The sequence below is a fragment of the Rhineura floridana genome, chromosome 3 (assembly GCF_030035675.1).
Source record: "Rhineura floridana isolate rRhiFlo1 chromosome 3, rRhiFlo1.hap2, whole genome shotgun sequence".
NCBI lineage: Eukaryota > Metazoa > Chordata > Lepidosauria > Squamata > Rhineuridae > Rhineura > Rhineura floridana.
In genome coordinates, this window is record NC_084482.1 from 39,364,495 (window position 1) to 39,378,193 (window position 13,699).

The window sequence follows — 13,699 nt, forward strand, 5'->3', positions numbered from 1 at the left end:
CTCAGTATTCCATTCCTGCAATGTTTTAATTTATAAACTTTTTTTGTTGTGCTGATGTGTTGTAGTATGTATATGCCAGAATAATAAAATTTGATTGATTTTCCTGGCATTGGAAGTATAGCCTACTAGATTTTGAGTAGCTAAATAAGTATTTCTCAGCCACTGCATAGATAGTTTAGATATAAGCTGATTTTGCTTAATGGTAGTGTAGTAACAAAAGATTTTAGGACCTCTATGCCTACAATTCTAGTCTCAAATGTACCGAAATATTGTCTTTTGTTTCATATAGTTCTTAAATAGATCCTGAAAGAGACTATGCAAAGAAAACTATATTCATGAACAGGAATGAAACCAATGTGGTGTTTTTTCTGAAAAAGGCCACCAAATATAGTCTAATGACAATCAATACTATTTAATGAGAGGTGCACCTGGGCCTGCCACCAAATTGGTTCACATTAGGCAATGAAAACTTAAATGCTCATGAGTCTACGTTAGCATATGCAAAGGAATCAAGCAGGAAATCTGGGAATTTGTATTGCTAAAATACTGTACAGTGCAGAATATAGAATCCAAAATCCAAAGCAAAACTTTAATGATCCAAGTACACACATATATACACACATACACTTCCAAACAAAACAAATTTCTAGCTCTCACAGTTCATTTTGAAAATGAATGCATGTATATCAGCGTATACTTGTTTGTAAAAACTGCATCAATATTTATTTTGCCACAATTATGCATGTTTGGATGCCATGTTCACTCCTGATTATAATGATAAAATAGATACCTGTGAGTTTTTCACTCAATAGTTTACATAGTTGAACACTTATTTTCTTTTTCACATGGAGTTTCTCTCTGTGTGTAAAACCCTTTACTCAGCAAAGCTATGCTTCCATCTTTCTTTTCCAGTCATAACTGTACACCAGACTCCTCATCCCAAATGCTATTTCCCAGTCACTCACCAGACCAAGTACGAATCTGGCAAAAACACCCACATATTATGTCACAACGACATCTGAAGTGCCAGGATGTCTGCCTGCTTCTTATGCCCACCACAGATTTTGGGTGTTGAAGTCTGCCAGATAGCATCGGAGCTAGAACGTTGCCCTTAAAATAACTCACCTTCCATGAAAGCCTGCACTGTTCGGTCTACACAGTTATCAAAGTGCTGCAGCACCAGGATAATTTCATTGTTGCTGCGGTTGGGGACTATTGCTCGCACGGCACTGATCTAGAAGAGTCAGATATGCAGGTCACACATTAACCAAGTATTTTCCCTTACTTCTAACATAGGAAACGAATTAAGTTTCTTTTCTTCCAGTTGATGTCAGTTTCGGTTTTGCTCTGGGAACAGCCCATTAATGTTGTTTTCTCTGGCAATGTTTTTCTGAAGCCCATCCCAAGACAGCAACCCTCTCACAGATGCTTTAGCTGGACGCAACATGAACAGACAGCAGCAGTTTAGCCACCTGGGCTCCTTTTGCTTAACAACTCAGTATGTTGCCAAATGTATTTGGCCAGTAAACTTTGCTCCTAAATCAAGGCTATCTTAAAAAAAAGTATTTTTTTAAATGCTCACATTCTCAGCGAAAGAGATAACAGGCATGCCTATAGCAAGCAGAGTTTCTACACATCCCACATTTCTGCTCATAGGGGCTCATAAGCTTCTTGCAACTTTCAAGCAGCAATATAACATACCTAAGTCCTAGCTAAAAGAACTGTTCAGGAATTACTTACCTTCTCTTTCATGTTTTCAAAAGTACCTCCTTGGGCCATCACAGTATTGGACTGCACATCAAAAATAAATCCTGATGAATCTGAAGTGCAGAGAGACATTAATGTTCAGAATGGAAGGAATGAACAAGATAGAAATAAAAGTCTCAGACTAATTGTAGATACACACTATGCTGCGCAGAAAGATAATAAAAAGTAGACTGAAGATTATGCTAAAAGGTCATATCTAATCCTTGAAGATGACACTGTGCAGACACACCCGACGAGAGAGGCAGAGAGCACAGGAATTCCACCTGTTGAACACTGCAGCAATTGTACACAATGCCTTGAAGCAGAACTCTGAAAACAAGTAGCCCTGGCAATATGGCAAGACCATCTCCAAATAAGACTGCCCAGGAAGAACTTTTGATGAGTCCTGAAGGTCTGAAGCTTAGCCTGGTATTTTCCCAGGCACACTAAAGCTTCTTTTCAAGATTTATCATCAGGTTCTACACACCTTCAACATGGCTACACCAATCCTTAGCTCTACTTCAGAGCAAACAATACACTGATGGACAAAATTGGGAGCAGCAATCACATTCAAGATTCTGGCCTATTCACACAACCCTCTCAGCTTGTTGCAGCTTCTGCTTTCAGTCAGGCCACGCCGATCTTCAGCCACATATGTGTCACTCACATTCACTGAACCCAACACGGAGAAGCATATGGCACAGCAGCATACATGCAGGCACTTCACCATGGCTGATAAAAACTGGAGGTCACCAGAGGAGGGAAGGCTCAAAAGGATAACAGCTTTATCAGAGAACATGCTAGATCTGTTTCAATTTTGCCCCCTCTTGTTTTGTGAGACCCCTAACAAGTTGTTGAAATTCTGCCTTGTTGGCCATCTCAGGTGGGAAAAAAAGGCTCACAATGTCAATGAAAGAAATGTAACTTCTAACAGAACTAGTCTGATATCAATTAAAATAACTGGAGCAGTCTCAATGTTGCCTTTGTTGTTTAGTGCTGATCTTGAGAATAATATGCAATTCATTTATCAAGATCTGCCAGCTGCCAGTTCTGTTTAATGCCACTATAATTTCCAACATGCATTTATTTGTTTTGCCTTTAGGACTTGCACACAACAAAAGGGGTGGTCCATGATAATTTAATTACAATTTTCAGAACCAAAGGACTGAAGCAGCAAGAAAGGAGTACCTTGATGATCTAAGGCAGGGGTTTCCAAACTGTGGTCCCTAGACCACTAGTGGTCCATGATCTTTATTCGGGTAGTCTGGGGAGCGCCCACATTCACATTGATTTCTAGCTGTATTTTTATTGCTTTCTATTTCTTATATTGTATTTCACTCTATGGAATTCAAAATGTAAAACAATAAAATACAATATAAGAAATAAAAGGAACAATAAAAATATAATTAAAAACCACACACAGTGGTTTTTCTAGCACAGTGCATTTACAATTGCTACAACAGGCAGAAAATTAAGTGGTCCGCTAAGACCCTCTGAAATTTTCAAGTGGTCCACGGGGAAAAAAGGTTGAGGACCATTCTCTACGGGTCTGACAGATGCCTCTAAAATCCCTGCCAAAGCCTTTATGTTTGGGAGAATGGGGATTCTCTGAGCTGGGAGGTGGTGGTCGGTCTATTTTGGATGGAGGTGCACTTCCCCTAGAAGTTCAGGTATAAATTTTGGAGGTGTTTTTAGATCTGACCTTCCACTGGTGGGTGAAGTGGCATCCACAGCCCAAGCAGCTGTACCCAACTGTAGCATCTCTCACAAACTGGAAGCATAGCCACAGTTTTTCTCATAGGACTTGACCTCCAAGCCCTTCAACATCTCTGTTGCCCTGTTCCAGACATACTCCAGTTCGACAATATCCTTATCAAACTGTGGTGACCAGAACTGCACATAATATTTAAGGTGAAGTTTGACTAAAGCAGCATAGAGTAATACTGCTACTTCTCACAATCTGGACCCTCTATTTCTGTTGCATTAAAGTAATGCCAAGTTTCTACAACAAAGGCTCTTACCATATATGGAACGAGAAATGCCAGACATCCAAGCTGGACTTAGAAAGGGAAGAGGCACCAGAGATCATATCGCAAACATAACTTGGATAATGGACCAAGGAATTTCAGAAGGAAATCACCCTGTGCTTTATAGATTACAGCAAAGCCTCTGATTGTGTAGCTCATGAAAAACTATCGAATGCTGTAAAAGAAATTGGGTTACCACAGCAGCTGAATGTCCTGATGCACAACCTATACTCTGGACCAGCCTTTCCCAACCAGTGTGCTTCCAGATGTTGTTGGACCACAATTCCCATCTTTCCTGACCATTGGCAATGCTTGCTGAGGCTGATGGGAGTTGTGGTACAACAACATTTGGAGGCACACTGGTTGGGAAAGGCTGCTCTGGACAATACTGTAAGGACAGAATATGGAGAAACTGATTGGCTCCCAATCAGAAAGGGTTTTGAGACAAGGGTGTATTTTATCACCCTATTTGTTTAATCTATATGCAGAACATATCATACGGAAAGTGGGATTGGACCAAGATGAAAGAGATGTGAAAATTGGAGGGAGAAATATCAATAATTTAAGATATGCCAACGATACCATACTCTTAGCAGAAACCAGTAATGATTTGAAACTAATGCTGATGAAAGTTAAACAAATTAAACCAGAACTGTCACTAGAAGCTAAAATGATGAAACTGAGGTTATCATACTTTGGACACATAATGAGAAGACATGATTCATCAGAAAAGACAATAATGCTGGGAAAAACAGAAGGGAGTAGAAAAAGAGAAAGACCAAACAAGAGATGGATTGATTCCATAAAGGAAGCCACAGACCTGAATTTACAAGATCTGAACAGGGTGGTCCATGACAGATGCTCTTGGAGGTTGCCGATTCATAGGGTCGCCATAAGTCGTAATCGACTTGAAGGCACATAACAACAACAACATTATATTGTCTTCACATATATTACTATTAAAACAGGTATCACCCACCCTTTATCTGTATATCTGATTCTTCCCACCTAAATGCAGAACTTAACATTTCTGCCCCCTCAAGACCTTAAACCCCCCAGAAAGCTAATAAAGACTTTTGCAGGCCAATAATGTCTGTGGGCTTATTTACAAAGAGGATGGAACCAATTCACTCCTTTCTCCCATAACCCAGAGTTGACCTGCACGTACAAGAACAAATTATGTTTGAAATACTACATCTATTATAAAAACTCAGGGTGGGTGGGTGTAGGGATACATTCTGCTATTGTTAGACAGCTGGGAATCAGACACCAAGCTGATCACCCTGCTATCTACTCATCTATCTGCAATCTACTTGTAGATCCCATCTACCTTCTGCTTATTCCTGGTTTATAGCACAATTTCTCTAGCTTCTCTATCTTGTCTCCACGTCTAATATTCAAAGTCCACTCAGGAAGTAAAAATGTAACATCCATCTCTCAAAGTCCATTCACAAACTGTTCAATATGCTGAACTCTTCTTTGATTTTAAAAGATACTGCACTCTGGGGGAAAGTGACCACAACATACTTGAATTCTTGATTTTAACAGAAGCAAAAGCTGAGAGTAGCCATATGCGTCCCCTGGACTTCAGGAAAGCTGATTTCAAAGAACTCAGAACAATTGTTAAGTACGGTTCCATGGCAAGCGACCCTAATGAGAAAAGGAGTCCAAGATGGGTGGGAGTTTCTAAAAAAGGAAATTCTAAAAGCGCAATGGCAAGCAATTCTAACAAGGAAAAAAGGGGGAAAACAGCAGAAGAAGCCAATGTGGCTTCACAAAAAGCTTAGAGATGACCTGAAAACAAAAAGGACACATACAGGAAGTGGAAAGAAGGCCAGGCCACAAAGGAAGAGTACAGGCAGGTATCACGGAATTGCAGGGATGGTGTCAGGAAGGCTAAAGATGAGAATGAGCTGAGGCTAGCGAGGGATGCTAAAAGCAACAAAAAAGCTTTCTTCAGGTACATCCATTGTAAAAGACAGAGAAAAGAAATGGTGGCACAGATACTCAATGAGGATGGCAAAATGGTAACAGGTGACAAAGAAAAGGCAGAAGTCCTCAATTCCTACTTTGGCTCAGTCTTCTCCCAAAAAAGGGTCTATGATCCTCCCGCGAAATATGAAGTAGAAGGGGCAGGATTGGAGCTTGAGATTGATAGACAAATGGTCAAGGAACACCTAATCACTTTGAATGAGTTCAAATTGGCAGGGCCGGATAAACTGCATCCTAGAGTATTGAAGGAACTGGCTGAAGAACTCTCAGAACCGCTCTCTATTACTTTGCAAAATCATGGAGGACTGGTGAAGTGCCGGATGACTGGAGGAGAGCAAATGTTGTCCCTATCTTCAAAAAGGGCAAGAAGGAGGAACCTGGGAACTACAGACCAGTCAGCCTAACATCAATCCCTGGAAAAATTCTGGAGCAGATTATAAAGCAGTCAATCTGTAAGCACCTTGAAAGCAATGCAGCGATTACTAGAAGCCAACACGGATTTATGAAGAACAAATCCTGCGAAACTAATCTCATCTCATTTTTTGATCGGGTAACCTCCCTGGTAGACTGTGGGAATGCTGTGGACATAATATATCTCGACTTCAGCAAAGCTTTTGACAAAGTGCCCCATGATATTCTGATTAACAAGCTAGCTAAATGTGGGCTGGATGGAACAACTATCAGGCGGATCCACAGCTGGCTCCAGAATCATACTCAAAGAGTGCTTATCAATGGTTCCTTCTCAAACTGGGTGGAAGTAACGAATGGGGTACCACAGGGCTCGGTCCTAGGCCCAGTGTTCTTCAACAATTTAAAGGGACCTTGATAGGCTGGAGCATTGGGCTGAAAACAACAGAATGAAATTCAACAGGGATAAATGCAAAGTTCTGCACTTAGGAAAAAGAAACCAAATGCACAGTTATAAGGTGGGGAATACTTGGCTCAGCAATACGATATGTAAGAAGGATCTTGGAATTGTCATTGGTCACAAGCTGAATATGAGTCAACAGCGTGATGTGGCTGCAAAAAAGGCAAACGTTATATTAGGCTGCATTAGTATAGTTTCCAAATCGTGTGAAGTATTAGTTCCCCTCTATTCAGCACTGGTTAGGCCTCATCTTGAATACTGCGTCCAGTTCTGGTCTCCGCACTTCAAGAAGGATGCAGACAAACTGGAACAGGTTCAGAGGAGGGCAACAAGGATGATCAGGGGAACCAAGCCCTATGAGGAGAGACAGAAGAACTGGGCATGTTTAGCCTGGAGAAGAGAAGACTGAGGGTAGATATGATAGCGCTCCTCAAGTACATGAAAGGTTGTCACACAGAGGAGGGCCAGGATCTCTTCTTGATCATCCCAGAATGCAGGACACAGAATAATGGGCTCAAGTTGCAGGAAGCCAGATTTCAACTGGACATCAGGAAAAACGTCCTAACTGTTAGAGCCATATGACAATGGAACCAATTACCTAGAAGTAGTGGGCTCTCTGACACTGAAGGCATTCAAGAGGTAGCTGTACAGCTATCTGTCGGGAATGCTTGATTTGGATTCCTGCATTGAGCAGGGAGTTGGACTTGATGGCCTTATAGGCCCCTTCCTACTCTACTATTCTATGATTCTATGACCCTTAGAATTATGTGACGTGTAGCATGCTGGTCCCTTATTATTGGTGAATGTTGTCCTAAATCATTTGTGCTCCCCAAAAACAATCTGGGTTCTCTTTCCTTTGTCAAGACATAGTTGAAAAAGCAATTAAGAAGGTAATCAGTTAACTGCTCCTTTTTAGGTGCTTATAATCCCAGCATGCCGGCTAAAAATGACACAGCAGTCTGTTTTCATAAGCATGCAATTCCAGACCTTAAGTAGCAAGTGTGCATTCACAGTAGAGCAAGTTTGTTTTTTATGCCTTTTTTTTTAAAGAGCAAAGCAGACTGCAGCTCTTCCTTTGATTAGATGTGATCGATTCCACAGACCAGGGTGGGCAGAAGGTAGATCAGAATCTACTGGGAATCTGAGAGTATTTTTTAAATACATCAGCCAGGATTTCTGGTTCCCAGTTGTTTAACAGTGGCAACAAAATGACTCCTACCCCCAATTATAATATTAAAATGAAGAAAGCTGAGTAGAGGGGGAGAACCAGGAGTGGATTTGTGCACAGAAGGACTATGAGCTCCATTCATTTCTGGGACTCAAAACAAGCTCCTTTAATTCTATGCTTTCTGCACCTGCCTCCAGTTAATGGATCTCTCAGGGTTCCAGTAAAACAAGACGTAGATCCCAAAAGCCTGAAGTCTACCTATTGCTGCCATAGACAACCTTAATTGCTTCACTGTTCATAATGTAGCCATCACAAGTCATGCTATTTAAGGCTATTATTCTAACCACTACAAGACCAAAACTAGTTCTTTAAATAGCTGCAATACCGGGAAATACTCACTGCAATACTGCCACACTATATCCATTATTACCTGTCTTATTTCTTGGGAAAGCTTTTGTAGTTTTAGTGTCCAGACCTTGAAGCATAATTGAGTGTTAATTACTTTGAGTAGTATTTACTGCTACCTCTACTCAGTGTAGACCCCTTGAAGTAGACAAACATGACTAACATAGGTTTCTTAATTTCGGTGGGCCTACTCTGAGTAGAACTTGGTTGAATACAACTCTTTATGTGCCAATATACATATATACTTATTTTAAACACGCTACAAGCAAGATGTTAAAAAACAACCATCTGACACTGTAAAGAGGTGTTCTCAAACCTGTTCGCCAAATTCCCTATTAAAGTTCAACTCAACCCTGAAACTTTTCTCAGAATAACTGTGCCATCAAGGAGATATTTAGTTGAAACGCAACCTATTCATGTTCAGTTTAGTATGACAGAAGATGAGTTGTTTCAGAATCAGTGATACCCAGCAGATCATAAAGTAGAAACAGTCTGCATATTCTGTAACCCCAGGTCCTGCAAGCAGATTTATGGATTATAGTTACAGGTCATCTCTCATCCACATGCCACATCAGCAGAATAAAAGTTACATAATACAATAAGCCTGTAAATCACTGACAGGTTATACTGACCTTCTTATGCAACTTCCCAAAGCACAGATCCCAAGGATCAAACTAGATGTGATGGTAGTATACACATTTATTTCCACATATTCACCCCACTCACATATGAAAAAGGAGGCTAGCTGGGCCTTCCTTTAGAAAGGATAGCAGAGGGGTGATGAAACACTTTGTTGGAAGCGATCCAGAAACAGAGAAAAGTCATTCGAGCAACAGGCTAAGCTGAGGGGAGGTAAGGCATATCTTTTCAGCACCAGGTCAAGACTTTCCTCTTCTCCCAGGGATTTTAGCATGTGTTTTTTAAATTGTTTTAAACTGTGTTTTAAAAGATGTGTTTTTATTTATTTATTAATTTAATTTAATTTATATACCGCCCTAAGCCAAAAAGGCTCTCTGGGCGGTGTACATAAAAGATAAAACAAGCACAATATATAAATACAATAAGTATAACAAAATCAAAGATCAAAACAAACAATAACAAAGAACCAACAACGTCAAAATACAACAATAATGAAAATACTGATAAAATACACTATAAAATACACTATAAAATACACTTTAAAATGCCTGGGAGTATAAAAAGGTTTTCACCTGGCGCCGAAAGGATAGCAGCGTTGGCGCCAGGCATACCTCATCGGGGAGACTATTCCACAGTTCGGGGGCCACTACCGAAAAGGCCCTAGTTCTAGTCACAACTCTCCGGGCTTCTCGATGGGATGGCACCCGGAGGAGGGCCTTAGATGTTGAGCGCAGTGTACGGGTAGGTTCATATTGGGAGAGGCGTTCCACCAGGTATTGCGGTCCCATGCCGTGTAGGGCTTTATAGGTCAAAACCAGCACTTTGAATTTAGCCCGGAAACAAATAGGAAGCCAGTGCAGACGAGCCAGAACAGGTGTTATATGAGCAGACCTTCTGGTCCGCATCAGTAATCTGGCCGCTGTATTCTGGACTAGCTGTAGTTTCCGAACTATCTTCAAGCGCAGCCCAACGTAGAGCGCATTGCAGTAGTCCAGCCTAGAAGTTACCAGAGCGTGAACAACTGAGGCGAGGTCATCACTGTCCAGATAGGGACGTAGCTGGGCTACCAGTCGAAGATGGTAGAAAGCATTCCGTGCCACCAAGGCCACCTGGGTCTCGAGAGACAAGGAAGGATCGAAAAGAACTCCCAAGCTACGAACCTGTTCCTTCAAGGGGAGTGTAACCCCATCAAGAACAGGATGAACATCCTCCATCTGGGCAGTGAAGGCACTCACCAACAGCGTCTCGGTCTTGTCAGGATTGAGCTTCAGTTTGTTAGCCCCCATCCAGTCCATTATCGCGGCCAGGCAACGGTTTAGCACGTTAACAGCCTCACCTGAAGAGGATGAAAAGGAGAAATAGAGTTGCGTGTCATCAGCATACTGATGACAACGCACCCCAAAACTCCTGATGACCGCACCCAGCGGCTGCATGTAGATGTTAAAAAGCATGGGGGACAGTACCGATCCCTGCGGGACTCTACAATGGAGAGTCCAGGGTGTCGAGCAATGTTCCCCAGCACTACCTTCTGGTGACGACCCACCAAGTAGGAGCGGAGCCACTGCCAAGCAGTACCCCCAACTCCCAACTCCGTGAGTCTTCCCAGAAGGATACCATGGTCGATGGTATCAAAAGCAGCTGAGAGATCAAGGAGAATCAACAGAGTCACACTCCCCCTGTCCCTCTCCCGACAAAGGTCATCATACAGGGCGACCAAGGCTGTTTCAGTGCCAAAACCGGGCCTAAAACCGGATTAAATTTGTATATTTGTTTTTAATGTTTTTAGTTACGGTAAACCGCCCAGAGAGCTTTGGCTATGAGGGGGGTATACAAATACAATAAACAGATAAATAAGGAGGAGGCTTCAGTGCTCCTGTCCCATGCATTCTGAAGACTCCAACCAGCTTTATATGCAAAAAGGGCTGACATGTAAGTCATTGCCTCATCCTGTTTAACTTGACCCTGAGTCCCCTCACCTTTCACTAGTATTCTGCTGCCAAAATAATTGTTTTCTCATAATTCAGACAATGTGATGTGCCTCCACACTAGTAATTGATCCACTTCCACAACCAGCACATCTCCTTGTTGTTAAAGCACTTCAGAGCCTTGCCATGCTTTCTCTACTCTTATAGGGCAATAAATTCTTGACGCATGAAGTGCCTCCAACTCTACCACTCCTAGTTCCTTTAACTTTCTTTAACTTCACCTATTCACCCCCTTGCTGCTTCTGTCTAAAATGGGGGTGGCAAACCAGTAGCCTGAATCAGGCCAGTCAAGCTATTTTAAATGACTCGCTATGCCCCATCTTCCTCCCCATTGCAGCACTAGAATGAAAGTTCTCTTTCCAGTGCAGCACTGTGATGATGAGAAAAACTGCTTTCTCTGAACAACGGAGATGACTGTCCTCCCAATCACAGCACTGGGTTAGGCGCAGAAGAAGCCTTTCCTCTAAGCCCTTTGCTGTGATGAAGATTTTTATTTATTTATTAGATTTAGATCCCACCCTTCCTCTCAGTATATGGGTTCCAGAGAGACAGACAGAGAGAGAAAAGGAGGGAGCTCATGCTGCATCCCTAGCATGCGTGAGGAATGTTTGTACTATATGTGGGTTTCTGTGAGCTACATGGATGGTAAGTATCTATGTTGTCAATGTGCATGTTGAGCATGTGACCACTTAGCCACAACTACTGCTAACATGTAGCCTTTGGAGAGTTGGCCAACCTTGAATTCAGCGCTTGGGCTGAATGAGGTCAGCCATCTCTGCTCCGCCTCACTTCCAATTCAAAACTCTCCTCAAAATCCATCCATGAAGCATTTGGATTAATTCCTCAGTCTTCTTCCACAATTAGAACAATGCCCAATTATATGAAACTGTGTTTATTCAGATAGATATCTCCTACACTTGGGCTTCCGGTTCCTTTCTCCACCTCATTTCTGTTTTGTTACTCTCTATTCTTCCTTTTCTTTTTTGTCTCTCCTCGTTTTCATTGTTTTATCCTTCCACATTGTTCCGAAGAACTTACAGTCTCCTTTTGGTCAGAGACCTACCTTTTTTGCTTATGTTATTCTTTAGGTACCATAAATATTGATGCCATAATATTAAATAATATACAGACATCTCAGTTACCTGGGCAATCAGAAATCTGAACATAGGAAACTGCCTACTACCAAGTTAGATGAGTGGTCCATGTATTGCCTACTCTGAGTGCCAGTGTTTTGGACAGTCCTACCTGGAGATGCTGGGAACTGAACCTGGGACCTTCTGCATGCAAAGCAGATGCTCTACCACTGAGCTATGGCTCTTCCCAAAACCACTGAACTACGTTCCTAGAGATATGTAGTATTTTCCTAGCACCAAATCACAATTTCTAAAAGACTAACTCAAAGGCATTCACATTTGGAGTTTATTTCTAGAATGAAATATCATTAGCTGCATTGACTCCAGACCCACTATACCCAAGTATAATGTGTGAAATGTTACTTAAATACAAATTAGCTACAGCTTGCCAACTCATATGGTGTTTTCAATTTGGCTGTGCTGAAAAACATCTGCAAAAATTCCATCCACCCCCTCCTATGAACTGTGTGTGCCTGTGTGTGTGCATATGCACATAGGTTGCTATGCCTGCTCCTAAGTGATAGCCAAGAATTGCAGATCGTATCTCAAAGCCACTAAGAAAATTACTTCAGAGAATATTGCAGTAATTATGTGCCTGCGTTTACCCAATGAAGCTACAATGGAAAAAAAATCACATGCACAGTAGTTCTTCAGGTCAGCAGTGACTGCTCAAGCTCTTACAGGGACAGCCAAAAAGAGAACATTTAAAATAAAAGCTAATTAAAAAACTAATACTTAATTTAGGCCAAAAGCATAGTAAATATGTGCTGATGACAAGTTTTTGTTGTTGTTATGTGCCTTCAAGTAGATTAAGACTTATGGCAACAAGATGCGAGACAAGGGTGTATTTTATCACCTTATATATTTAATCTATACACAGAACATATCATACAGAAAGCGGGATTGGACCAAGATGAAGGAGATGTGAAAATTGGAGGGAGAAATATCAATAATTTAAGATATGCTGAAGATCCCATACTACTAGCAGAAACCAGTAAGGATTTGAAACGAATGCTGATGAAAGTTAAAGAGGAAAGCACAAAAGCAGGACTATGGCTGAACGACAAGAACACTAAAGTAACGACAGAAGAGTTATATAACTTTAAAGTTAACGAGGACATTGAACTTGTCAAGGATTATCAATATCTTGGCACAGTCATTAACCAAAATGGAGACAATAGTCAAGAAATCAGAAGAAGGCTAGGACTGGGGAGGGCAGCTATGAGAGAACTAGAAAAGGTCCTCCAATGAAAAGATGTATCACTGAACACTGAAGTCAGGATCATTCAGGCCATGGTATTCCCGATCTCTATGTACGGATGTGAAAGTTGGACAGTGAAGTGAATAAGAGAAAAATCAACTCATTTGAAATGTGGTGTTGGAGGAGAGCTTTGAGTGTACCATGGACTGTGAAAAAGACAAATAATTGGGTGTTAGAACAAATTAAACCAGAACTATTACTAGAAGCTAAAATGATGAAAATGAGGTTATCATACTTTGGACACATCATGAGAAGACATGAGTTGCTAGAAAAGACAATAATGCTGGGACAAACAGAAGGGAGTAGAAAAAGAGGAAGACCAAACGAGATGGATTGATTCCATAAAGGAAGCCACAGGCTTCTTCTTACAAGATCTGAACAGGGTGGTTTATAACAGATGCTACTGGAGGTTGCTGATTCATAGGGTCGCCATAGGTTATAATCGACTTGAAGGCATATAACAACAAATGAATTC

At 41.3% G+C, this 13,699-nt stretch overlaps 1 protein-coding gene across 6 annotated transcripts in view; it reads right to left on the reverse strand.

The window, feature by feature from the left end:
* SPATS2 (spermatogenesis associated serine rich 2) overlaps window positions 1-13,699 on the reverse strand; it is a 64,918-nt gene that overhangs the window by 22,551 nt on the left and 28,668 nt on the right. For all 6 annotated transcript variants that reach the window (XM_061615411.1, XM_061615407.1, XM_061615409.1 and 3 more), the window contains 2 exons: window positions 1,741-1,820; window positions 1,126-1,234 (listed from right to left, as the gene is read on the reverse strand). In XM_061615411.1, coding sequence (XP_061471395.1) covers window positions 1,126-1,234; window positions 1,741-1,820 — 189 coding nt within the window. The remainder of the gene's footprint in view (window positions 1-1,125; window positions 1,235-1,740; window positions 1,821-13,699) is intronic.